Source organism: Panthera pardus, unplaced genomic scaffold (assembly GCF_024362965.1).
Source record: "Panthera pardus isolate Hobbes unplaced genomic scaffold, ASM2436296v1 HiC_scaffold_12, whole genome shotgun sequence".
Lineage (NCBI taxonomy): Eukaryota > Metazoa > Chordata > Mammalia > Carnivora > Felidae > Panthera > Panthera pardus.
The window spans coordinates 33,304,518-33,331,754 of record NW_026526677.1 but is presented as its reverse complement, the minus strand read 5'-3'; the positions used below and the strand labels follow the sequence as shown (position 1 = coordinate 33,331,754).

The 27,237-nt window shown below is 41.3% G+C and overlaps 1 protein-coding gene across 2 annotated transcripts in view; it reads right to left on the bottom strand.

The window, feature by feature from the left end:
- The window catches only part of LGR4 (leucine rich repeat containing G protein-coupled receptor 4), a 102,304-nt gene extending 81,002 nt beyond the window's left edge, over positions 1-21,302 (bottom strand). The window contains exon 1 of one of the 2 annotated variants that reach the window (XM_053899876.1): positions 21,244-21,302. In XM_053899876.1, coding sequence (XP_053755851.1) covers positions 21,244-21,287 — 44 coding nt within the window. In that variant the 5' untranslated portion in view covers positions 21,288-21,302. Of the gene's footprint in view, positions 1-20,501; positions 21,208-21,243 lie in introns of those variants that run through there. The other variant, XM_019456570.2, reaches the window with a different exon arrangement.
- Positions 21,303-27,237: the final 5,935 nt, after the last annotated feature.

Here is a 27,237-nt window from a genome sequence, read left to right as displayed (position 1 = left end):
ATTTAGCTAAGGGAAGAGAGAATAAGAGTTTAAAGATGTTATATTTTACATACTTCAGTGAACCCTGTAATTCTTACGAATGCTCCACATTGATACAGTGCGTGCATCGGTTCCAGGTCCGTGCCCTCTGGTTCTGTGATAATGGTCACTGCTCTCTGGAGCACCGCGAGAGTCAAAACTACTTATGCATGAAATCTTAAAATCTGGGTCATGAACAAATGTGTGGCACAATCACTCTTTCCATTATGCTCTTTTCAAAGACTTTATTATCATTAAATACAGAGTTATTTTTTTAAATGTTGCAATTTTAGTCAGACCTGCTTTAATGAAATCATAACTAATTTAAAATCCTTACTGACTTAAAATAAATTATCCAGAGTGTCAGTTGTTCTTTAGCTGAAAAGAATGTTATGGAAACAAAATGATTTTGCTACCCATTTGTTCATGACCCCAATCCTTTGGTCACAAAACACTAATTTCATGAAAATCTGAATAACGTGTTAAAGCTATCTGTACATATTTGCATTTGACAACATCAAGGCAGATTTACTACCTTTCTCCTTAGACAATAGCAACAGACCAATAGAAATTGGCTCCTTAAGCCAGCAGCTGGGGCAAGGTCCCTGAAGGCAAGCAGGCAAGCTCCCTGCCTCTTACCTCCTCTCACCAGTCTAGATCACCAACAGACACCTTTTCTCATGCCCTCATGGATATCTCAAATTCAAACAAAACCAAGAAAATCCACCATGATAAATTTTGGCTGCTTTTCTTCTTTTTCCATGGAAGTACACAAATGGAGGGTGGAAATCTCACCTAGGTGACAATATCTAACTAAGTGGTAACAACAAATCAATCTATGTCAAGAGCCAATATTCATTCAAGAGAAAGTAGTATCCATCCTCTGAACACTGTCCAGATATTAACTGGCTGTCTGTAAAATACTCAATGCCTACTTAAATATACTGAATCTTTAAAACAACTCTGAGAGTTTAAGAAGGATAATATTGAATTTATTATTGTATCAGAATAAAGTTTAACCGAAATCTATTTCAGTCATTGTGTGAAATTTTGAAAATACTGTTTATGAGCAAAATTCTGTTACTTGAGATAGTACTTACAGAAATCAAATCAAATAGCAAATGTGTGGATTATGCTGAGTATTTTAAACTCTAAAAAATAGGAAACACATTACAGAAGGGTTTCAATTGTTTCTGCTGTGCTTTCTGACCAATTCTTCAATAATTGCAACTGTTTTCTGACCTACCTCTCTCTTTAGTAAGTATTCCTTTCATTTAGTTCTTATGTTAACAAAATGAGATGCTTCTCCTAAAAATTGGTCATTTAAGGCAAAAATGTCTGTAAAGCACAGCAGCTAAAAGGTGGAATCTGGCTACATAAGACACCTCCTATAAAAACACTTTAAGTTTACTTATTTTGAGAGACAGACAGCACGAGTGGGGGGAAGGGCAGAGAGATTCTCCTCAGAAAGAGAATCCCAAGCAGGCTCCGGGCTGCCAGCACATAACCTGATGTGGGGCTCAAACCCACAAAGCCAGGAGATCATGACCTGAACCAAAACCAAGAGTCAGACACTTAGCTGACTGAGCCACCCAGGTGCTCCAAACATTTTTATTAGTGTGATGAATGTGATATTATTCTACTGCCTAATGAAGTAGCTGTACCTCCAACAGACTGGCATGTAAGTATTTTTATTGTAGAATATCCAATTACCCTATGATACCATTGTTATTCTAGACCTTCTCTGAGAAAAACAGAGCAGTTAATATTGTTTAAGGACATGGGAAGGGATAGAATTTTGAAGCTGGGTGACAGGGGGCTTAGGAGTAAAGCGCTGAAACTATGCTGTCCCCCCTCCCCACAAAAACTAATGTTAACTATGCCTTATAAATTGCCTATAGAGACACGGGAATATTACTGTACTTGAAACAAAGCCCTGTGTAGAATTAATACTTTCAACTCCTCCTGGCAGAATATTTTCAATTCCTTGCAGAAAACAGACACTTTCAATCCCACAAACTTCCATTTGGAAAACGAAACAGGACTTCCCGTGATGTTGCCGTGAAATAAAAAAATACTCTCACGGAAAATTTTTTCTCTCATCTCCATCCCTTGCTTTAGGGTTCTAGATGTAACTACGCCTATATTAAAAGCTAACTGAAATAAAACAAAGACATCTCTTTGCCAAACCTGGCAAATTTCATCAATTTCAATTTCATCCAGCAAGTCTGATCCTCATGTTGACAGGGACACCTTCTCCAGTGACCTCTTCTACACTATAACCATCACTGCATATGACTGCCTTACAAAAACACTTCTTTAAAACACGATAGGTGGTGGGGGGGGGGGGGGGTTGGTTTTTTTTTTGTTTTTTTTTTAGGAACCTAATGTTATTTCCGAAGTTGGCATAAGTGTTCAGTTAAAATAAGGAAATGTTAAACTGAGAAAGAGAGGCCACAAGAGAACTCTTCAGTACTGTTCAGTCATGAACTTTTCTTCCTGTAACTTTCAGATACATGCATCACCTCACTGCTCTAATGAAGAGCATCCACCAGTCACACTGCCCAAGAACTGAGGTCTCAGTCCCTATGTCAAAGGTATAAATTATGGCCCAGACACAGCTCCAGGCACTGCTGAGCTTGGAAATGCTTTCTGAACAACCATGTTGTTCCAAACAAACTAAATGCTTAAGAGGCTAAAGGACAGTGGAGGCAATTATTGGAAGGAAATTTCTCACTAGGCCAGAAAGGAATAATTAAGTCTTAGCACGCTAAATCACATCACTGGGGTTAACAATGAAGTAATCAAGTGTAAATGGTGACAAAGCCCATCTATAGGACTCATGAAAGGAAATTAAGGTTGTGGGTAATCTAGACTATTGTTGCTTAAATACCACAAAAATTAGTCCCTAAAACTTCATTCATTTACCCTCTCTTTATACAAATGTGTGTGCTTTTTGTGGGAGGCAAGAAATTGGTTAATCCAGCAATTAAGGCAAATATACTGAATCATCAGAAGTAAAACACCACTCAGCTACTAATTCACAGGCAGAGATCCAACATCATCCCCATGCTACTTAGATTATACCAAGTGCTCAGAAACAAAATGCCTCCATAATAGAAGAGGCATAGGGGTTCTATTCAAATACATGGTTAAAATCATTTAAATGATAAACCCAGTGCATACTTTATATCTTACACTTTTCTAGGCTGCAAGACATAGAAGAGAGTTCACACACACACACACACACACACACACACACACAGGTGGAGGGGACTTGAGGAAGGAAGCGAGGGAGAAAGATAGAGAACACAAGCATGATCTCCCAACAACTGTTTAAAAGCAATTAAAACCGGTTATGTTCTAAGGGAGCAAAATAATGTTGACCTGAAAAGTTAAAAAGTCTAGATTCAGACTTTGGCTCTGCAATCTGTTTATCATCTCACTTCAGAGACTCAGTTTCCCCATCTTATTTTTTAAATTATTTTTTAAAACTTTTTTTAAGTTTATTTACTTTGAGACAGAAAGAGCGCAAGAGAGTGAGCACATGAGCAGGGGACAGGCAGAGAAAGAGGGAAAGAATCCCAAGCAGCCTCCACACTGCCAGCGTGGAGCCCAATGCAGGGGCTCCAACCCACAAACCATGAGATCATGACCTGAGCCCAAATCAAGAGTCAGACGCTTAACCTATTAACCAGCTGAGCTACCCAGGAGCCCCTCCCCATCTTATTTAAGGAGTGAGGCCAAGACAAAGATTTCTCAAGACCTTAAACTGATTTAGTGTATCTGTTGTTTTTAAACAACTTAGGACTCACCAAAATTTGCAAAAATAGTAGAGTTCCTATGCATTCTTGACCCAGTTTTTCCCAACAGCAACACCTCACATAACCATAATACATTAGCTAAACCAGGATATTTACTTTTGGTGCACTATTAACTATAGACCTTACTGAGATTTCACTACTTTTTACATGCACTCATGTTTTAACCACATGCACAGATTCATGCAGTCACCACTACAATCATAAGAAACTGCTCCATCACCACAAAAAACAAACAACAACAACAACAACAACAAAAACACGGGCACATTACTCTACCTGAAATAAAGCCCTGGGTGGAATTAATACATCCAATTCCTCCTGGCAGAGTATTTTCAATTCCTTGAAGAAAAGACACCTTCAGTTCCACAAACTACTTGGAAAATGAAGCGGAACTTCCCATAGTGTGTTGCCATGAAATAATAATAATAAAAAAAATACTCTCAAGGAAAGTTTTGTTCTCCCCTCCATTCCTTGCTAGATCAACTACACCTATATGTAAAATGAAGCAAAATAAAATGAAGACATCCCCTTGCCACTGCTACTCCACCACTCCCTCCTGCTACCCATCCAAAGTCACACTGCTGTCCTCCCACCTTTATTTAACCCTACCAGCCACTGACCTGTTCCCCATTTCTATAATTTCATCATTTCTAGAGTGTTTTAAATGGAATCGTACAGGATATGGAACCTACTGAAATTGGCTTTTTCACTAAGTATAATACCCACGTCATCTATCCATGTTGTTTCATGTATCAATAATTTGATCTTTTATTGCTGTGTACTATTCCACTGCATTGACATACCAGGTTATTATGGAATGTTGATTTTATTCTTTTTATGTTTTAATTATCACTATGGGGTAAGGAGAAACTTTATATATATATATATATATTAATGTTTATTTTTGAGAGAGAGAGAGAGAGAGGGAGGGAGGAAGCTGGGGAGGGGCGGGGACACAGAATCCGAAGCAGGCTCCAGGTTCTGAGCTGTCAGCACAGAGCCCAGAGCCCAACATGGGGCTCGAACTCACAAACCGTGAGATCATGACCTGAGCCAAAGTTGGACACTTAACCAAATGAGCCACCCAGGTGCCCCAGGAGCAACTTTTTAAATCTTGTTTTACCATTGATTAAGATGGTTCATATTCCAATAGGTACTATTTTAATCAGTAATTATCTTAATCACCCCGTTCAAACCTTCTCTGACTACACTGCTTAGTGAGACCCCTTCACCCTGCTTTCTTTTTCTTCACAGTTCCTATTACCTGACCTCATGTTTATTGTATTTTTTTAAACTTTTAATGTTTATTTTTGAGAGAGAGAGAAACAGAGACAGAGAGAGAGGGTGTGAGGAGGGGAGGGGAAGGGAGATACAGAATCTGAAGCAGGCCCCAGGCTCTGAGCTGTCTTCCCAGAACCCAACATGGGGCTTGAACTCAAGAACCAAGAGATCATGACCTGAGGCAAAGTCAGATACTTAACCACCTGAGCTACACAGGTGCTCCTTATTGTATTTATACTGTCTGCCACCACCCCTACCCTATCCCAGGCCAGGTAAATTACGTGAGGGCGGGGATGCTTTCTGATAACTCTGTCTCCAGCACCAAAAACAGTTCCTAACACATAAAGCACTTAATAAATGCTAAATTAATTTTTTAAGTATTGACTTATTGCCTCGATAATTATTACTTTAAAGTTGAAAGACTACAGATTCCAGGCACCTGGGTGGCTCAGTCAGTTGAGCGTGTGACTTTGGCTCAGGTCATGCTCTCGCGGAGTTGTGAATTTCAGCCCCACATCAGGCTCAGGGCTGTCAGAGCAAGAGTCCACTTTGGATCCTCTGTCCCCCTCTCTCTCTGCCTCCCCCCGCACTTGCACTCTCTCAAAAATAAATAAACATAAAAAAAAAAAAGACTACTGATTCCATGAACCATTATACAAATATAGTATTAGTAGCTCTCAAAAAATCGTTTTGAACTTTGTGTGAAAGCTTTTTATTCACCTCCACAAAACATCTCCTACAATTTCAACAAAGTACTGGGTCCATAAAAGATTGGACAAAACACAGGAAAAAGCACAGATAATCTTAGCATCTGACAAGCTTAAGCCACAAGCAACTTAAGTCAAAAGTCTTTTTAGGGGCGCCTGGGTGGCTCAGTCAGTTAAGCGGCTGACTTCGGCTCAGGTCATGATCTTGTGGTCCATGAGTTCAAGCCCTGCGTCAGGCTCTGTGCTGACAGCTCAGAGCCTGGAGCCTGTTTCAGATTCTGTGTCTCCCTCTCTCTGACCCTCCCCCGTTCATGCTCTGTCTCTCTCTGTCTCAAAAATAAATAAACGTTAAAAAAAAAATTAAAAAAAAAAAAAGTCTTTTTAAATGTTAAAGGTTTATATAATCAAAGAAAAGACCATCTTTTCTGATAATGTGTTTTATTCTCCTCTGTTTTGTTTTTTAATGTTTATTTTGAGGGGGAGGGGTGCAGAGAGAGAGGGAGACACAGAATCTGAAGCAAGCTCCAGGCTCCGAGCTGTCGGCCCAGAGCCCAACGTAAGCTCGAACCCACAAACCGTGAGATCATGACCTGAGCTGAAGTCCAGCGCCTAACCGACTGAGCTACCTACCCAGGCACCCCTCCTTTGTTTTGTTTTTAACATACTCTGGAGGGCTACCAATGGTTCTGGGCAAGTCATATGAATAAATGTAACTGGACTTCTGCCCAGTTGATGGAGAATTTAAAGCAGATCAACTGTTTTGTACCAGTCTTAAAAGAAGTGGGCTGAGAAGGGAGGGAAGGTCTGAAAAATGTAAGACTCTGGTGTTCCCAGTTTATGTAACTGAAAGGTTTAGCAAATAATAAATAGATATCAGGTCTAGAAACATGTAAATGTCCTTGGGAAAAATGGACTTTTGTCTCCCCCACGGAAAGAAAGTCCTAGCCTCTTTAATGAGGGGCCCATAGTGCACAGAAGAGTGTTAGCACCACCGCACCAGATGACCTTTAAGATGTGGAAGGGTCCAAGTCTACAGTTTAAGAGGCCGAGGACACTTCAAGTAGAGAACGAAACAGATCTAACCTCTCCAGAACGAATTCCTCACCTATAAAATGAGCAGCTCACGACATCCACGATATGCAAGACAGATGAATGCCTACATCTAGGAGACACAGGGAAGAATACTGTCATCTCGCCCACTCAACCAAACAACGCTGATCTGAAAAACCAAGATCTCATACCCCATTTACAAAACCTCGTTCATTACCTGTGTGACCTTCCCCGCTGTGGTTTCTTCATCTCTAAAATGGAGAGAATAACAGCATGTGCTTTAGAGGGTTATTAAGAGTATTAAATAGATAACACATGTAAAGCACTTCACATAATGCCTGGCCCTCAATAACATTTATTATTATTAGCATGTAAGTCAATAACAAGATGATGATGATGGTTTATCTGTAGAGAAAGACGGACCATAAAGAAGACCAAGACCGCAATGTGAATTAGATGAAAAAGGAAAATGCTTCCAGGAGAAAACCTTTAGAGCCACCAAATAACCTTCCAGCATGGGGCTGGCTGTCACCCCATTCAAAGTCAAAACTGTGGCCACAGATTCAATCATGAACAGCTCTGCTGCTAAAGAAAAGAGCACACAGATCCAAATAGGAGCCCATCGAGTCTGTAAAATATTAACAGCTTAATAAACATCAGCTCACACAATCAACAAACACAGTGTTCAAGTCAACTAAAGAGTACCAACTAAATTAATACCAAGTTGGCTAAATGAAATGCCTTGGGGGGAAAAAGGCTCATGGGTGATGCACTTTTATGCTGACTTCCCTATAAAAACATCTTCAACAGGAGAGGCAGGAAATTCCAGTGAGTGAAAGGGAGCAGCTATATGGAAACCATCATAGTGCACACTTCGCTTTTTCATTTACTTCATCGTTTTGGTTCAAAGAGGCACATTCAGAAATTTGCTCTGTAAGAAGCAGTAAAGTCAGTATGTTAATGGATCCTCATATAACATCTAAGTGAATTCCACAAAAGAAAGAAAAAGCAAGCCAAAATGCACACAACTGATACTTACTTTGCTGACACAGAAAAACTCTATTAACATAGAAAATGATGTGAAAGCTTTCAAACAAAATACAAAACGTAAAGAGACTGACATACTTTTCAAAAAATTCTGCTGTGAATAAAAGATTACTTAATTTTACACAGTAAGTAGATTGTTTAATGTAAATTACTCCTAAATCAACTCACAGACTCCGATCGTGTGCACATACACGTAGATGTCTGTGTGCTTCTGCTGGATACTTTATGTTCGGTTCTGATCTTTTCTCTCCCTGTAAAAACCTGCAGCTTCTCACCATTTTGTTTCTCATTGTACCTTCTCCTCTTCTAATAAACTATCGACTACCCAAGTAAACTACAGGAGGTACAAACAGAGAACACCTGAGCTTCACAAACTACCACCCGCTACCTGTGGGACGTTTGGGCTAGTTACTGAACCCTTTCAGGTCTCCAGATACACAGCTATGAAATGTGAACCATGTCAGGGACCTAGGATGATTACTGTGGAAATTATAGTTAACACATGTAACATGCCTGATACACAAGTAAGCCCAGCAATTCCTCACCAAATTTCCATTTTTTTGAATCAGAGTTTCCAGACATGGACACGCTAAAAATTCAAAATTTTGTCCCTGTAAGCAAAATGCTCCACATTGGGAGCATTTCTCCACAAGTCCTTGGAGGTATCAGAGTAACTGTCAGATGCCAAAAAGGGGGCTAAGAATTCTCTTTTGGGGTGCCTGGCTGGCTAAGTTGGCAGAGTGTGGCACTCTTGATCTCAGGGTTATGAGTTCAAGCCCCACGTTGGGCATAGAGCTTACTTAAAATAATAATAATAACAATAATTACACTCCTTTAAAAAGTATAGCCATTTAAACAAAATCTGTTTTTAACAGCTTTTGCTATTACTAATATATACCATGCTAATAATATATTGAGGCTATAAGTAGTTAGTAATATCAAACCTCACTATAGCTCTAAGACATTAAAACCCAGACCAACATTTTATTTACACTTTCCACATGACACAGGATCTCACTCCTGGGTGTTTACAAAAGTGAAATGAAAACCTACATTCATACAAAACCTCTGTGTGAATATTATATTGGCTTTATTTATAACTGCCAAAAACTGAAAGGAAGGCAAGTGTTCCTCAACTGGGAAATGGACAAATCAATTGTAGCACATCCACATTATGGACTGCTCCTCAACAATAAGAAGGAATATCACAGAATAACATGTGTAACAATACGGTAGAATCTCAAAAGCATTATGGTAAGTAAAAGAAGCCAGGCACACGACTACATTCTGTTTCACTCAATTTCTAGGACATTCTGGTAAATGAAAAACAATAGAAGAGAACCAAGGTAGAAAACAGTTCACCAGCTGCCAAGGACTAGGGGTGGGGACAGGGGAGGACTACAAAGGGCATGGGTGGAGGCAAAGAGATAGAAATGTTCTAGATCTGGACAGTGGTAGTAGTCACATTACTGGATGCACTTCAACACTGGCAATGCTATACACTAAAAAAGGGTGCATTTTAGAATTGAGGGATTTGAGGGGAGTTTCCTTATGAATTCAAAGCTATGAAAGTTAAGCAGTAGAAGAAAGAAGATGGAACACCCAAGATTAAACTAGTTATTTTAGGATAAAAATGTGAAGGCACTAAAAGGAAGTGGAGGACCTCAAATAGGCTCATTTGTGAAGAACCATAAAATCTAAGCTTTCAAAAATGTAACCTTCCAAGAGCCAACAAATTTAAAAGAAATCTATGATACTCAAGAACTAAAAAGGGAATTATATTTATGAGAAAATGTGAGAGGCAATAATTCCTCTCAGCACACTGTTTTACAGCAATGTTTAGTGATGACACCAAGAACCATCAGAAATAGCTTCTAGATAAGACGTATACATACGTTACAGGAAAAAAAAATGTATACATACATTTAAATATTTGGCTATATCTGGGATAATACAGGAGCTCATTTCCTTTTCCATAAATCAACTCCTGTCAAAACCAGCCCACATGTCTGGGAGACAATAAAACTAGAATTTCAGGCTGGGGTAACTTCGTTAGAAAGGACCCTGATGAAATGTATGTCATTATCTCCTTCACCAAAGTCATGAATCTTCTCATCCTGGGATGTCATAGAGTTTTGTTTTTGTATTTTCCCCTTCTGGAATGCCACCTCAGCCAAGGTTGTGCCAAGGGCAAATTCTTTTAACACCGAAGACTTGAAAAAGGCAACTGATTTACCCTTCTTCTTCACATTCTTGGCCCTCTCCTGCCCCCCCCCCCCCCCCACCACACTTCCACCCCATGGATAAGCCTCCACATTGTAGATTCAGATGCCACAAAGCAAAGTTGCTAATGCTAGCTGAACTGAAACACAGTCCCCAAGTAGAAGGCTGGTACTTTGCAAGAGAAACCTATAAAGGTCAATACAGCAGTACTTAGCTAGTAGACAATGACCAATTGACCTTGAACTGACAAGAAGATAAACATAGAGGCAGACAGTCCTCAAGGAATGTTCTATTGGGAATCAAGCATCCTCATTCCCAATGTGTGTATCCATTAAACCCACCACCACGTATCAAACCTGGGAGAACAGCACCCAAATGTCCTGCATGCCCACACACACATACACGCACACACACACCCACACACACACACTCACTTACACAAGTTTCCTTTGGTGAAATATACGATTAAGTCGGAAACCCACCATGCAATCAGGTCATACAAACTTAATTCAAACTGATAGTAGAAACTGATTTATCCAAAACACAAGATTCCTTTTCCACAGAATGTAGCAGGGCTTTGGAAAACACATCTGATTGCTAGCAGCACAGCCTGTGGTTAGCACACAAACTTGCCAACCTACCATGAAGTACGAAGCCTTCTGCTGCATGCCCTCACAGCCCCAGACTGTTTGCAAAGGCCAGGAATGAAATATTCCATATGTTTTCTTTGTCAGTGACATGACTATTGAAAGCAAGGCCACGGTAGTCTCCCTGCTGAGGGACTGGGTCAAGCTATTCATGTGTAACCAGGCAGATGTCAAGATGGTAATGGGAAAAACATCCCAAACATTTTTTTTTTTTTAAAGAAAGAGATCCCGAGTAGAAAACGCACAACTGTATTTGGAACACTCAGCCAATCTAAATAGGTTGTGAGCGCCGCTGCGTATGTTAGCTGCTGCTCTGGCTTTATCATTCATTTTCAGATCAGGTCTGAATCAAAACCTAGAAAAGTTTTTAAAGTTTCTGAGAATGATTTAGCTGCTTAACAAGAATGCCATCTAACTTTTTAGAAATGCAAAAGATCTTAAAGAATGGATATGGGCTCTAAAATTACTTTTAAGATAATAAGCTTCTCTTTATCTACAAAACTCGAGCATTAATCTCAAATGTAAAAAGGAATATACAAGTATCCAAATAACCAATAAAATGCCATTTTCAAAGTACTTAAAAAGTTCTCTCATCATCTGAATATTTCTAGAAAGAACGTGATATGAAGAAAAAAGAATGCAGTAAAAGTGTCAATCCTGAGTAAATCTCATCTATCCCCAACATGGAAAATGATCTGAGAAACTACAGAAGGCATGCTTTGGCATGAAGCTTCCCAAAGAGTTAGGCATGGTTTAATGAAAATCCTGTGTTCCAAAGTCTGGAAGTAGAAAATTTGAATCTAAAGATCACACTGACACTGCCTAAGGTTACATGCCTATTGGCTGTGAGGAGAAAAAACTGTGTTCCCTGTTAGGACAGCACCTTTCTACTGGACCAGTGCTGTCGGAATCACAGAGACCCAGGGGAGCCAACACGATTCCCACCCTCCACCCCCAGCTCTCTCCTCAGGAGAAACTGTAACTCCTTCCCTCACCCCAGAAATTAGGCTTTCTTGTTAGAAAGGCAGTAGCACCACCTAAGAGAGGAGATCTTGACAAAAGTGTATACACTACTTTCTCTCCAAGATCTTTACAGTTTTTTGAATGAAAACGATCAGCCAGATAAGTAGACATTTTTTCCATCAGCACAATAGCTCACTTATGAAGTCTACAACAGCCTGTGGACCTGGTATACATTCAAAGAACAAGAGAAATAGGATTCACACACACATGCAATGGCTTAGTCACTCCCAAAAGAAAGGGCAACAAATCGGGTCCTCGCCCTCACTCAAACAGGTCATGCTGAAGTTTCCTACATGTCACCCTCGAAGATAAAGTGAAGTTACCTCTTTTTGCAGATGGAAAAGCCAATTCAAAGTGGCTACATGACATGCCCACACTGATTTGGGAACTCGAGGTCATGATTCCTTGTGCCATACTCTCAAAAACAAAGTCATTTTTGAAGGCCTGTTCATAAAGATAGGCCTATAAAAAGAAGACTCTGGAATAGTGACATAAAGAGCTGGATTAGTGACCATGGACTTAAAATGACCTTGGAAAGAACAGAAGGCCAACAAGAAAAGTTTCTTTCTTACAAAGATAGGAAAATACTAAGATTTAAAAAAAGAAAAAAAAAAAGAATGAAATGAAAAAAAATTTTAAAAAGTAAATAATTAAATAAAAATTGAATAAACTAATCAAATGAACTACCAGAAGTAGCAGAGAAAGGATGAAAACTGATTATTATAAACTGCTAAATATCAGTAAACCCATAATGTGTATTTTTTTAAAACATGATACGAAAATATTTGAAGTGTATTAAATTCACTTAAAATCTCCTAATTAATTCTGATCATATTGTATACACATTCTGTCTGTGCTTCAATTTATGTGAGATAAAGAAAGTTTGAAGAGAACTAAAGGGCAGTTATCACTTTGGAATATGCCAAGACTAGGTGGATCTAGTGCCTAAAACAGAAGAGTGTTTGAAAAGTCTTCTAGAACAGTAAGAAACCTAAAGGTTAGTTGACGTTTTTTCTCACCCCCCAACTCCAAAGAGTCAGTAGATTTTTTTTTAAACAGTAAATTCTATGCCCAAAGTAGGGCTTGAACTCACAACTCTGAGATCAAAAGTCGCACGGTCTACCGAGTGAGCCAGCCAGGCGCCCCAAGAGTCTGTAGACCTTAAAACAGAGTTCCTAAGGTGTAAATCATTCAAGAGCTCATGTTCTCCTTCTCTGGAGAATTCTCCCACAGGAAAGCAGCTGATATGGCTTCCACCACACAGGAAGGGGGACAACATAGAACAGAGTGGCCACCACAGGTCTCCTCCCTCCTGGAAAAATCTCATCTGCTGAGCCCTTCTCCTATGATCCATGTAGTTTCTCCAAGAGCCTCTTAGCATTTTCCCTTAGGAAAATAGGGGAAACCCAGAATTTAATCAACAGCACCACCCAGTCTCTAGAGTTTCAGAGAAAGGACTGCCAACTTAGAAGCACACCCCCTATACCTAAGAACCTTGACAGGAGTGAGAATGAGGACATCTACCCGTCCTCCTGGGAAAACAGTTCCAATCAAGATCTTCAGGGATGTATTGATGTCACCCATTTGTACTAAATTACTGTCTTCAGTTCCTACTAGAAACTGCCTGGATGAACTTCACCGCCTGAGGGGAATGGAGAAGTGAGACTCATTCCTTAGCCCTGCCTAGTACAGCTCCAAGCTGAAGGTATCATCTCCCAGCCAAATTTACATCACTCTTCTTAGGGAAAATTTTCCTCAAATAAAACCTTAAAAATGTATGGGACTGTGAAGACTCTAACTCATGATTTTTCTGGATATGGGCTTCTGAAATCTGATTCAAGTATCAAAAAATATTTTGTTGTCAAGGTGCACTAAGATTTTCATTCTTTCAATGGTCAACTTTATATTTAAAACTTTGCTAAAAAAAATAAATAAAAGGCTACATTCTATTGTCAAAATAGAGGAAAAGAAAAAACCAGCCAATGTGGCTTCCACAACCTTTTACTTGTCTTGATTCTGAATATGTAAAAACAAATTAAATATGAAGGGTAAAGAGTCATTAAATAACTTGAAATATATTAGATATGTTTCCTCCACAAGTTTCTCACCAGCACAGACATCAGACCAGCCTGGGATACATGGCCCAGCCGCCTCCCAAAATATCTATGGTTTACATTTCCTTACAAGGCTATTCTTACATTGTTATGGGCCAACATGTTGCCACAGAGGGGTGGTTCGATGCCTTCCCCATAAGGTCTTTCAGTACAGTAACGCTAGGAGAACCAGAAAAATATTTTTTTTTAATTTTTTTTAACGTTTATTTATTTTTAAGAGAGACAGAGACAGAATGCAAGTGGGTTAGGGACAGAGAGAGAGGGAGACAAAGATCCGAAGCAGGCTCCAGACTCTGAGCTGTCAGCACAGAGCCGATGTGGGGCTCGAACTCATAAACCAATGGATCATGACCTGAGCTGAAGTCGGGCGCTCAATCAACTGAGCCACCCAGGCGCCCCCAGAAAAAAATATTTTTCAAAGACGTTCATTTCTTGGACATGGACTCTTAGAAGGGCATTCCTGAACCTCAATCACCTGCATCTAAAAAAAGAGACACCCAATGCCAAATCTTGCTGTCGACTCAGTGCCGAGGGCGAGTGCTTTTGACAATTAAGAGATGTAATGGTATCAAAACACGCTTTAGAGACTGAAAACAACCACTCCAAACTTTCAGAATTTTGACTTCATTACACTGGAAGGACCGTGCTAAACAGAGTGCCAGGCATCTACACTGTTTAACAACAAATACTTGTCTATGGGTGGGTAAATCCAGAGTAGACGACCACATAATTATACCTTGCCATTTAAAAGGGGGACTGGAGTACAAACTTGCTAAAGTCTTTAGAAATTGAGGTTATTAAATGTCTATGAACTATAAAATCACGATCTGTCTCTTGCTAAGCCTGATTTCTAAACTCAGTTTAGAACTCACCCAGCTTCAGACCATAGAGCTGCTACCTGGCCTACAGTGTGACCGTCAAGTACTTAAACACAAAATAAATGCCTAGAAAAGCAGACAAATTAGCCATTTGGTAAGAGTACTAACTTGCTAAATGCCCTAGCATTTTATTCTTCCCTGGCAGGACTTAAAAATAGAGGATTTTATCATCTTAGTGAAGCTCTAAAAAAAACCCTGCAGCTCACTGAACAACGTTGGGGGCAAAAAGGAAAGAGTTACCCATATTCTTTATATATGTGAAAAGTTGTTAGCATTGTCAAAAGCTTGAAGGCTGACCAAGACAGCTAAAGGCAAGCTGGATAACACCCTTCTAAAGCCAAAACCTTGAGATCGAGCTTGAAAAATTAAAAGAGCAAAGCTGTCTTATCAAGAACACTCTGAGTTATATTAGTTACATTTTTCAGAGTGAAAGGCACATCTGGCAGGGTTTAACTTTTAACCCAGGTATACCAACAGACATTGTACTTTTATGGAAATTTATCTTTTTTATAGAGAAAAAGTGAGAGAAAAAGTGAGAGACAGACATTGAATTTTTTCAATGAATCACTAAAGGATTCCTAGAACTTGCCTAATAGTTGACACAGGTTCAGAGAAATTCAAAGCAGTCAGAGATCTGTGCCATCATCTAATCCAAAATCCACTATTTACTGATCAGAAAAATGGGAACGAAGGGATAGGTGCAAACAGGGAGACCAGAAACCAAACTCCAAACTTGCAGGCTGTCAGTACTTTTGCTATTATAAAGATGACTAAAATAAGAATTTGAGAGATAACTGACAGAGGCCAAGAAAATGCCTAAACTTGTCTGGATCCACCTACCAGTACAAAACTTTGATCTTCCCTAAGAGATTAAGTTGTCAAATGTTACCTTACAATTCTAATGTTGAGAGCCAAGTGCCTGGACTTTAAATGCCTGATACCATAACTGTCACTAGCATTTGGTTCGGCTAGAAATCATAAAACATTAGTGGTTACTACAAAACCTTTAGGGGCTCCCAATGAGAATTAGCGTTCAAGTCCTAGGTACTGTTCAGACCACACCCAGCACATTGTTGCCTCCAGAAGGCAGTGAGTTCCCCATTCAATGGAAATACGCCAGGAGAGTTGGGACAAATGCAGAAGCTTCCTGGGTGGGTGAGAGATTCCATGATTTAGACCATTTACTTCCCTTAACAGACAGGATGCAAGAAATGTATAAAAAATAATAATCAAATTCAAGAGAAAGAAAACTCTTGGCAGTTAAGAGTTGTTTATTTTCTTGTTCTACAGGTGAAGAAACCAAGGCCCTGAGGGGTTAAGCATGTCACCAGCTCAAGGTCACTTGTGTGATTTGCGGGCAGGTCTGGAAATGGCTCTCCATATGCCCAGCAGAATGCTCTTTCTTCTCTTGTATTTAAAGAGAACCCAGTAGTTCATTAGTTTGTAAAAATAAAGGATCTATACTTAAAGATGTTCATGCATTGGCCTCATTTAGCAGAAAGTTCAATTGTACGAGATAATAATACATCTCTAGAAAGACCCACCACACAAACTAACATTAAAATAATTCAGGTATCGAGGGATATCAAAACTCTACCATCAAGAAAGATACAAATATTTACCACTAATGACTGACCTGCCTGAGAATACAGTAGACATCGGAGGAAGCATAAGAAAATACTTTCAAGTGATACTATTAAAAGAAGAAACGTATTTGATGTAGTGAAAAAAAAAAAGCACATAGTGAAAAAAAAAAAAGCACATCTTAAGGAAGAATCTGAGATGATGCTTCCAACAGAAAAAAAAGCAACAGGTTATTTTTAAAAACACTTCAAAGCCTCTCCAGTAACCATGAATTCTGTACAGAAAGCTCGATAACCTGCCCAACGTACAGGGTACACACACTGGGAAGGTTGGAGAGATTATGACTAATTATATGGAAGTGAGGACGTTGAGTAACTTTTTGTACAGTATCCAAATTACTGAAACCGAATGATTTTATTTTCCAAGTGTTAAGCCATACCCACAGGAAACAAGCAAGGCTATTCTACCCTAGCAAAGCGCCTTAGCCAGTCATGCATTCTGCAGCAAGTCTCCATGGCAAATTTCCTAACACACACTTCTAAACACAAAGAACTCCTCCTCCAAGTGAGTGGTAATGAAGAGGCTTGAGCAACTTCACATAGAACAAAATCCTGCTGCTCCTGGGATCTTTTATGAGAGGATCATAACATTATCGACAGCTTGCCATCCTAAAATTAGGTGAGAATTATAAATTAGAACTTCTGGGAGCTACAAGCAGCCTTAGATGTAATCTAGTGAATCCAATTATTTCATTTTTTCAGGTAAGGAAATGGTTACTAAATAAAAAAGAAAAGAAAAGAAGGGAGAATGACTTGCCCAAGGCCACATAATATTTAGTGGCATGGTAAGGACGAACCAAGGGATCAAAGCCACGCAAACAGCCTGTGTGGTCTTAAAACTGGTCACCAGACATAATCTAGGATGTGGAAATCTGTGCTCTGGGTCTGCAGCTTCCAGACGTCAAGGTAACCACACATAAACCAGAGGACACACATATGCAAACCCCTCCCCACCACCTCTGTGATTTCATCCCTCTCTCACCACAGTCTAGATTCTGGGAGTGTAGGTGATTCAGAGTGACCTATTACCATTAATATAGGAATTGCCTTGAATCCCTCTGATAAAATAAACTTTGGAATTTTAATACTAGTAAGATTACTTCCCTCAAAACACCTCGGGGTGAATTGTGACAAGCCAGTGCATTGTGACACAGGATTGAGAACTGCTATTGCAAAACATAAATAATCACTACAGGTGCAGCAAATAGTGTGAACACAGGAATCCCATCAACAATACTGAGATTATGTCTGACTCTGCCCCCAGACTCGGATAAAGCAGCTTTCAGCAGGAAATAGACACTGTTGGACTGAACAAGTTTAAACGAGCCTGAAGGAGAAGACGCAGGTATCCTCTCTCTGGGGCCTCCTCAAATCTGGACAAAAGACTAAATGCTGAGAATGCTGAATTTGGCAATCTTGTGTGGGAATGATGTCTGAATCCCAAGCCCCGACTCTTCCCTCAGTGTGGCGTTAAGTTCCTCTCTAATCACTGCAACATTTTTAAGTGCCTGCTGTGTACCAGGCTCTGTGGACTCCAAGCCAAGTAAAATAAAAGCTCTGCTCTTTGTCAGCCCAGGGTCTCCAACGTGGGATGCATTCATTCTCCCCTGCAGAGGGGAGGATGTTACACCATTGAGCCAGGAGAAGAAAATAAAATCACTCTGATTAATCAATCTTTCTCATCTTTTTAACTTGTATCTGTGTAATTTTATGGGTGTACATGCTCCAGAAATTAGGAATAGGTAAACAAAAGTTTGGGACCATGGATCTAATCCCTTGGTGTGTGTGGCTCACTAAAGCTACAGTGGGACAACAGATCAGACATACTTGGGAAAAGACCCCAGGTGATCGCAAATCAATTGGAGTGTGCAAACCGACAGTACCTGCCCATGCTCAACATGGCCTTTGAGATTCACTTGGACTAGCTGGTTTCCCAAAATGCAAACCCACTGCCCTTGAAATGCCCTATAAATGGGGTACTCACACAATATATACTTTTGAGGATGAAATGATGAGTACTGGGAATGAAATGAGTTATCTGTATACTCTGGCTATAGGTCACAAGTGGAAGAGGAAAATGTTACACATTTGCTCACCACAGCAGCTCAGGAAGTGCCATGATGGTGCTAGTTTAGACGATCTAAGGGGGACAGGTGCCAATGATTTTTGTTTCCCATGCCTTGAACAGTAAGTTCTGTAAAGGCTCCACGTCAAGAAGAGAGCATTTTACCACCTCCAGTGAGTTCTAAAGGAAGATGCTCTACACAGCAGCGTGCTCTCTTAAAAATGTAACATTTCTTTGTGGTTTTAGGCACTAATGTAAAACAGTCTCTCTCCTTATGGGACAAGTCTACCCATCAAAACTGGGGAAATCTGCTAAACAAGGTCTTTACTACTGGTCAAAATAGGAAAAACATGGCTTTCTATGAATAGAGGGGCTTGAGAGGTTTCAGGTAAGGAATCTCTGCTGCATGAATTCCCTAAGTTTCAAGAGAACAGGGGAAAAAAAAAAAAAAACAACAACAAGAAAACCAGCCCTATCTCCTCTACTCAATCTTCTTTCCCTCACTGCTCCCGGGTCCCACGCAAACCTGCCGGTGTAATGTACCTGTTTGTGGGCACACCGCTCTTCACTGCAAAATTAATTGCTTTCAGTGAAAAGTTCAACTCCACCATACTGGAGGAAAATGACTTCAAATACATAACGAACACGTGACACAGGAAAAATAAAGAGGAAAAATAAAGAGAGGCAAAGAATGAGACAGGTTTAAGGCAACAGACTGCAATCCTCAATAAAACCCCACTGGCAGACAGCAATAAGCTGAACCCACCTGGAAACACAGCAATGCTTTGGCCTGCACAGCAAGGATGTCTTCACAGGGTCAGTTATTCCTTTAACATTGTTTATTTCTCATAGTTCCTTTTCCTTGGTCGTAAGGTAAAAGGAAATTCCCTTCACCCAAGGACCTCTCAGAATCCCGTCCTCTCTCAAACGGCTCTTTCACGGCTCTTGATTGAATCACTCTGGCCACACAACACAAGAGCCAGTGAGCACACCAAGCCCTGCATTCAATTACCCTATTCTTTCTCTATTGGCGGTATTTGCCAATACCACCTACAACACCTATTTCAGAGTCCTCTGCTTTTCTGAAGGGAATGTCTAAAGCCTCAGGTTCCCCTTTGAGGAGTGGGGATTTTAGAAGTCAGAACCATCTGAGTGGCCTTCCCAGCCTCAGGCAGCTCAAAAGAAAGGTACAAGAGAAAACTGCTGCCTTCCATTCTGGTTGGGCAGATTCTATGCTCCGGAACTTTGATTTTCTTTCACAGCCTGTACTTCAGGTCAGCATTCCTTCTTTAAAAGGCCTAGTTGGGTGAGGAGAGTATTTTCACCAAAAGAAACCTGCAGTTTCCTCCCCCTCCTCCTGTCTTGTTTTTACCCGGTTCCCCCGCGCGCTCCAGAACCCTGGGCGTTAGTCGGTGAGTCCAGAGCGGAACTGGACCGAGGTGCCAAGTCACTCTACCTGGATGAGGCCAAACTGGAAGGGGATTCGCCCTGTACATTGGCACAGGTGTGTCTTCTCCCCTCATGCTGGAACCCTGAAGGCTCCAGGTGTTTCCCCCACGAAGCGTGCCTAGGTCTGCAGACTCAGGCCAAGTTCTAGGCGCCCTCAGCCTGCCTGTTGCGAAGCTGTCGCCAGCTGAGCGGGGCCCCGCGTGAGAAGGGAAGGTCTCCTGAAAAGGCTGACAGGGGCAAGCGTTTCCAGATTCCACCCTCCGGCTTGGCCCCAGATGCACTTGGGGGGGGGGGGGGGGGGGGACGGTGACTGTGCCCTAAAAGTCTGGGAAAAAGAGCTACTCGCGGCTCGGACCCGGGCTGGCACAGTTTGTAAAGCCCGCCGTGCAGGAGTGGGTGCCCAGCACCCCACACACAGGTGACCCGCGCCCCAGTCCTCGGGACGCTTGTGGGTGGGGTGGGATTGACCACCGGCTCCGCCCCCCCAGCAGCCGTCTGCCCCCCTCCCCGGCACCCGGACCCCGGCACTCACAGCGCTTGGGTGAAGGCGCTGAGCCCCTCGGGCACGGCCGTCAGCCCCTTCCCGGAGCAGTCCACCCGACGGTCGCCGTCGCAGCTGCAGGGCGCCGCGCAGAGAGGCGGCGCCGCGCCGCTGGGCTCGGCCGAGCCGCGCAGCCCCAGGGCGAGGAAGCAGAGTAGCCCCAGCGGGCCCGGCATTGCTGCGGCCGCCTCCTGCGCCGGCCTCTCCCGCGGCGCGGCTCGCTTGGCGCGCCTCCGCTGCCCTCCGACGCCCCCCGCCGCCCCGGGGCGGCCGGCCTGAGGGCTGGGGCGGGGGCTCTCCCCTCTCGGCGGTCGCGCGGGCTGGGCCCCTTCAACAGTCCGCGGCAGCAGCGCAGGGACGCGGCGCTCCGGAGTTTCGCCCTTCCCGCTGCTCCATGGAAGCGCAGAGGCAGCCCCGCTCGTCCGGCGGCTCAGGCCAGCCGGCCCGGCCGTGCGCAGCTGCGGGGGCCGCGCTCTGCCATCGTACCCGCCGCCCCGTCCCCGGCCTCCCGCCGCAGCCGCTCTTCAAGGTTGCGGAGCGCAGCCTTCAGCCATGCCGGCCCCTCGCCCCAGCCCCCGCCCGGCTCTCGTACAAACACCCAGGCTCCTGCTCGCTCTCTCGCCGCCGCGGCTCAATCTCCTCCCGTCCTTTTCCCTTCTAGGGTTGCACGCTCGGGTTCCCAAGCCCCCAGCCGCTGGGTTATGCAAATCACTTAGGTACATGCAAAACTAACCCTTCTCCCGGAGCGCCATTGGCCCGCGGAGGTCTCGAGCTCATTACTATGCAAGGAGGGGAGCCGCCACAGGCCAAGAGTAGGACCAGAGGGGCGTGTTTATCGGGCGTGAGTGACAAGGTGGTGGTGGTGGTGGTGGTGGTTCAAGGCAAAAATCCCTGGTTTGGCCAGATGTGTGTGGCAGGTCGTGAATGGAAGGTAGAAGGATCTGAATATGTAGACTCTGTTTTTTTCCCTCCCCCACCCGTCTTCTTCCCTCTGCAGAAACTGGATCTCCTAAATTGGACGACCTGAAAACTAGAACTTGCCTCCAGCGTTCAGTTAAGTTTCAAATGACTCTCCACTGTTCCCAAAGGGTGAGGACTTTGGGAGCTGTGGAAATGGAAAAAAGATTTTGAAGAGCAGGGGGCAAGCCTCCCTTAATCTGACAGAGTTAGGTGTTAGCTATGTATTGAATTAAAGCAGTGTACCCCCACAAGCCTGTCACTTCACCTGAGATCTTTATACCTATGTTGATATGCACGTTAGTATGGGAGGCTACATGTGAGCGGTTAACCCGCGACGTTACAAAGTTTTGGTGATCTCGATTCAGACTTTCTCACGTACTGTAAAATCCTAAAACCCAGGAATCTTGTAAGGGGCAAAAGAGGTGATGTTTCTGAACACGGGACACTTTCTCCAGACAAGAAAACATTTGAGTGCTAGATGACTACCACTGAGAAGCCAGCAGCAACTTTGGTGTCAGGTAATTATCAGCATTCCTTTCTCTTGTAGACTTTTGTGGCTTAATAGACCCCATAGAATCATTATTTGCATCAAATTCTGCTTTGTGGGCACCTTCTTTCTTACTTTCCACTATGCCTTCAAGTTATTTTACTCTACATTAGAGACATTTTTCATGAATACTTTAAGGCAGACAGGGTTTAAAATGCCACTAGTTTATAGTTTACCATTCATGTCACCTAAGTAAAATTAAGGAAAATGGAAATAAATTGATAACAGACCTAAGAAGTTTAAAATGAAACCTTGCTATCATCTTTGCATTTGAGAGTTTATCTTTAAAAAATAATGCCCAGTTGGACACGCGACTAATATACAATAAATTTATTTATATGCTAGAAAGTCAATAAATATAAACATGCCTTGACTTCAAGATTTTAGGAATGACATATTTCCTCTAATTGTGGGTCTGAAAGAGAACGTAAAGACAGATGGACAACCCTCTGGTTTTATAGATAAGACATCTGAAGCTCTCTGGTATTGTACTCTGCCTAAGATCATCACAGAACAACCTGGGCTCCTGTGTCCTTGTCTGATGCCCTTGGAGCCTTCCCTAAATTGGTGCCCATTGTCTAAATCATTTCCATTATTTTCTAGCAGCTCTCAGGAGCAAGTGAAGTGAGGCAAAATTGTAAATTTGGTTTCTTTAGTTGATTCTTTTAAGATCGCTCTTTTATTTATTTATTTTTTATTTTTATTTATTTTTGAGAGAGACAGACAGAATGAGAGTGGGTTAGGGGCAGAGAGATTGGGAGACACAGAATCCGAAGCAGGCTCCAGGCTCTGAGCTGTCAGCACAGAGCCTGATGCGGGGCTCGAACTCTCGAACCGTGAGATTATGACCTGAGCCGAAGTAGGACACTCAACTGACTGAGCCACCCAGGCGCCCCAAGATTGCTCTTTTATAACAACATGGAAAGATGACAGAATTTTTCTTGCCAAGATTTCACTTTCTTTTGCTGCTTTAAAATGAGAATTGTATATTATACTGATTGATTGATTGATTGATTGATTGATTGATTTTTGCCCAAATATGGAGACTGTATAAGGGTATACAGAGGCTCTGCCTGCTGGGCGAAGGTGCCCCATTACAGAAATAAAAACAGGGAGATTGTGGGGGTTCCCCCATAATGCTATAATGATTGAATTTCATTTTTTTTGTGTGTGAATTACTTCTAATTTACAAAAAGAACAAAAATCAGAGTTCACAGCAATCAGCTTAAGAAACAAAATCTTACATGGGGCACCTGGGTGGCTCAGTTGGTTAAGCATCTGACTTTGGCTCAGGTCATTCTGCTTCGTGAGTTCAAGCCCCACATCAGGTTGTCTGCTGTCAGCACAGGGCCCATCTCAGATCCTCTGTACCCCTCTCTATCTGCCCCTCCCCTGCTTGCACATTCTCTCTCTCAAAATAAATAAATAAACAAACATTAAAATAAATATTAAAGAAAAACAGAAACAAAATGTTACAAATGTATTCAAAGCTCCCTTTGTATCTCTCTCCAATCTTTTTCCACCTGAGAAGTCGGCTACTTTCCTAAACTTTGTAGTTAATTCCCATGAATATTTTCAGCATTTTCATACTTTTCTTATGTGTGTATCCCTAAATAACATATAGCATTGTTTTGCAAATATAAATAATATTCTGTACTCCTGTACAACTTGCTTTTTTTCATGCAGCCTGTGATCTTTATGAAATATGTGGCTATTATGAGTTCATTTTTATTACTATACAGTGTTCCGTTTAAAGAATGTACTCAGTATATATCTATCCTATTGTTAATATTAAGCTTATTTCTATTTTTTCTAACAACGCTACCATGAATATTCTTGTATCCTTTGTTCATACCTGCAAGAGTTTCTCCAATATGCATTTCCTTTATATGTGTGTGCATGTGTGTGTGTGTCTAGGGGTGGATTATATGCACTCACCATTATCGGATGTTGTCAAATTGCTTTCAAACGTGATTGTACCTACTTGTGCTTCTGGCAGCAGAGAATAAAAATTCCCATTACTCTATATCCTACCAACACCTGATGTTGTAAGACTTAAATATTTGCAGATCTGATGCATATGAAATGCAATCTCAGTGTACTTTAAATTTGAATTCCCCTGATTACAGCTGCATCTTTTCATGCATTTATTGAATGTTCCAGTGTGTTCTTCGGTACATTGCCTATTCATTTCCTTTGCCTGTTTGTTTTCTATTGGGTCCTTCGTATCTGCTTTTATTGTTTAGGGCTAGATAGTAAATACTTTGGGCTTTGTCAGCCATATGGTCTCTGTCACAACTATTCAACTCTGTCATTGTAGCATAAAGTCACCATAAATAATACATAAACAAATAGACATAGCTGTGTTCCAATAAAAATTTTTGGGCAAAAATAGATGTTGGACTAGTTCTGGCCCATGGGCCATAGTTTACCAGCCCTGTTTTATAGGTGCTAATCCCTTATTGAGATCAGATTATTTTTGAAAACCATTTGTAGGATTATGTAAAATTCACAGGGACATACCTCAAAGGTGACCATCTTTTCTTGCAAGTTGAGATCAAGCACTATAATTTCTGGTCTCTGGAGTGAGCTCGTGCTGATGATTATATTGCAGAATGAGCTAAAAAGAACAAATTGCAAGGCAAAAAAATGACCCTCTTTCTGGAATGAATGCCAGAAAGAGTCCTGGGGCACTTAGGGTTTATCTAATTCTCCATCCAAAAGGCACCCCAAATATTTTTGACCTAAGACAATCATATGGCTGATGAAAAATAGCTACCGACTTTATAAAAGCAAGGGTGCCAAACCGCCACTCAAAGTTAGAAGCTGAATATGTATATTAAAAATATATATGTGTTTATATATACACACAAACATATGAATGGGTATCTTTATGTGTGTATACATATATGAACATTTCAAACTGTGAGCAATTCAGGGGATAAAGAAAACATATCACACCCATCAGATATCTGGTATGTATCCAGTTTGAATCCTCAAGATAAATGCTATTGTTTCTATGCTCTGATTCTTCCACATTTGCATCTGGGGCCTTAGGATGGAGGAGCTCCCACACGGGCTCAGAGGCTTACAATCTTTCTACCTTGGTCTCAAATAGGTGCTTTCACCCACTTGTCCTTTTCTTCTGTGTTTCAAGGTCCCTAGAGTGGTCCTCTTGTGCACAGGACCTAGTTTTTAGGGATAATTTAAAATGGCAATCATTTTGAAGCACAAAAACAACAATGTAAAATTGTTGACAAATTAAAAACATCCTTTTAAGTTGCACTTGTGACCAAATGTGGGCTTCTGACCCCCTTTCCTCTACTGCCACATGTGCAGAACTGATAGATCTTGGGATGTGAGGACCGGCATAAGGCTTCCCGTGTGACTGACTGACGGCCATTCTGGAAGTCACCCCTTTTCAGGACATTGCTAAAGAGTTCTTAGTTTCTTGGCCTGGTTGCATATCCTGGGGTCAGAGGTCCTTTCTGGTAGTTCTGAAGACCCATATTGATCCCAAATTTCAAAACATTTCAATAAATATCAGAAATGTTTTCTTATCCATGCCCAATCCTTTCTAAATCTAATTTGCTTATCCTGAATTTCCCTTTCAGATCTAACCCAAGAGGTGAATGACCCTCAAGGGAACAATTTCTGAATGACAGAACCACGCGTGGATCCCAAGGCCTAAGCGCATAAACTACAAAGAGGAACACAAACCCATGACAGAAGCCAGACAATGCAACAGATAGAAAAGTAAAAGTAACAAAAAACAAAAACAAAAACAAAAAAACCAGAATAGAAATCCAGAAAGATTATCTCCTAGTCACACTGAGAATTTGTTCAAACCAAAGAATTAACACAAAGTTCAGTCACAGAATTGGGTTCCTTTTTACTCTCTCAGAATTCCAGATAAAACTTTGAACATTTTAAGAAGACTCTAGCATGAAACAATATTTCAAAGAACTTCATGCAACATGTCTGCGTCCCATAAAACGTGCTTATAGAAGACCAGAACTTGGGGATAGCTCTGCTATGGATCCTGACATAGCCTGGGAAGCTTTTCTTTGTCTGCATGAATGTATTTGAAAAGAAACCTAGAGAAAGGGGCACCTGGTGGCTCAGTTGGTTAACTGCCTGACTTTGGCTCTGGTCATGATCTCGTGGTTCATGAGTTTAAGCCCCACATCAGGCTCTGTATTCACAGTGCAGAGCCTGCTTGGGATTCTCTCTCTTTCTCTTTCTCTGCCCCTCCCCAATTCATGCTTTCTCTTTCTCTCAAAATAAATAAATAAACTTAAAAAAGATCTAGAGAAGACGGCCGTAAGAGAATTCAGACTCAAAGACAAGCTATGGGTAGACAGAGAGAGAAGATATCATATTCTGTAGTTTCTTTTTTTCCTGACCTGGACACCTAATATTGTGTATCAAGAAAGACTATTAAACACCTCCTAGGTAATTTCAAAACCTTTCTTTTTGTCTAGTGATGGTTACCATGACTGTCTTCAAAATAAGGAGTGGCAGTCGCGGTGAAAACTTTAACAATCCTAGGGGTTTTGAAAATGATTTTAAAAACTTTTTTGAAGTAAAAAAAAAATCAGAGGCAATGCTTTTAAAAACACAGGCAAACTACCAACCATCTGTAATCGTCAAGATTACCTGAGAAAGGAGCAAAGAAAACCACAGAAACTAGATCAACAGTGTTGAAAGTTAGGGTGATGTCAAAAATGCTCTTCTTGGAGTCTGGTTGGCAAAATCTGGTACTATTTACTAAACTCTCTCTCTCTCTCTTTCTTTTTTTTGGTCTCATGTTAGTGTTGAAATATACAAATTCATTTTGTAGAACACAATGAGGAAAGTTTAAAAATTTTGCAATATGAAAGAACAAATGGAGGACCTGGAGGTGATAAAGAAACATAGTAACTTTGCCAGTTTGCTCCTTTTATACCAAAATAGCACAAACTTGTCAAGCTTTTCAACATTTTCTGGATTTTTTTTTCGAGGAATTTTTACCATGTACCTATTCCTCAGAATCTACCCTGCTAGGGAACAAAAGGGTGAGATTAATGCGCGTCAGTCTACATGTAAATCACCTGGGGAAGATTTTAAAAATAGAAATTCCACCTCCACTGATTCTTCAATCATAGGTCTGGGATGAGGCCCTGGATTCTCAAGATTTAAAAAGTTCCTGATTCTGATGTAGCCTCCACCCAAATTTAT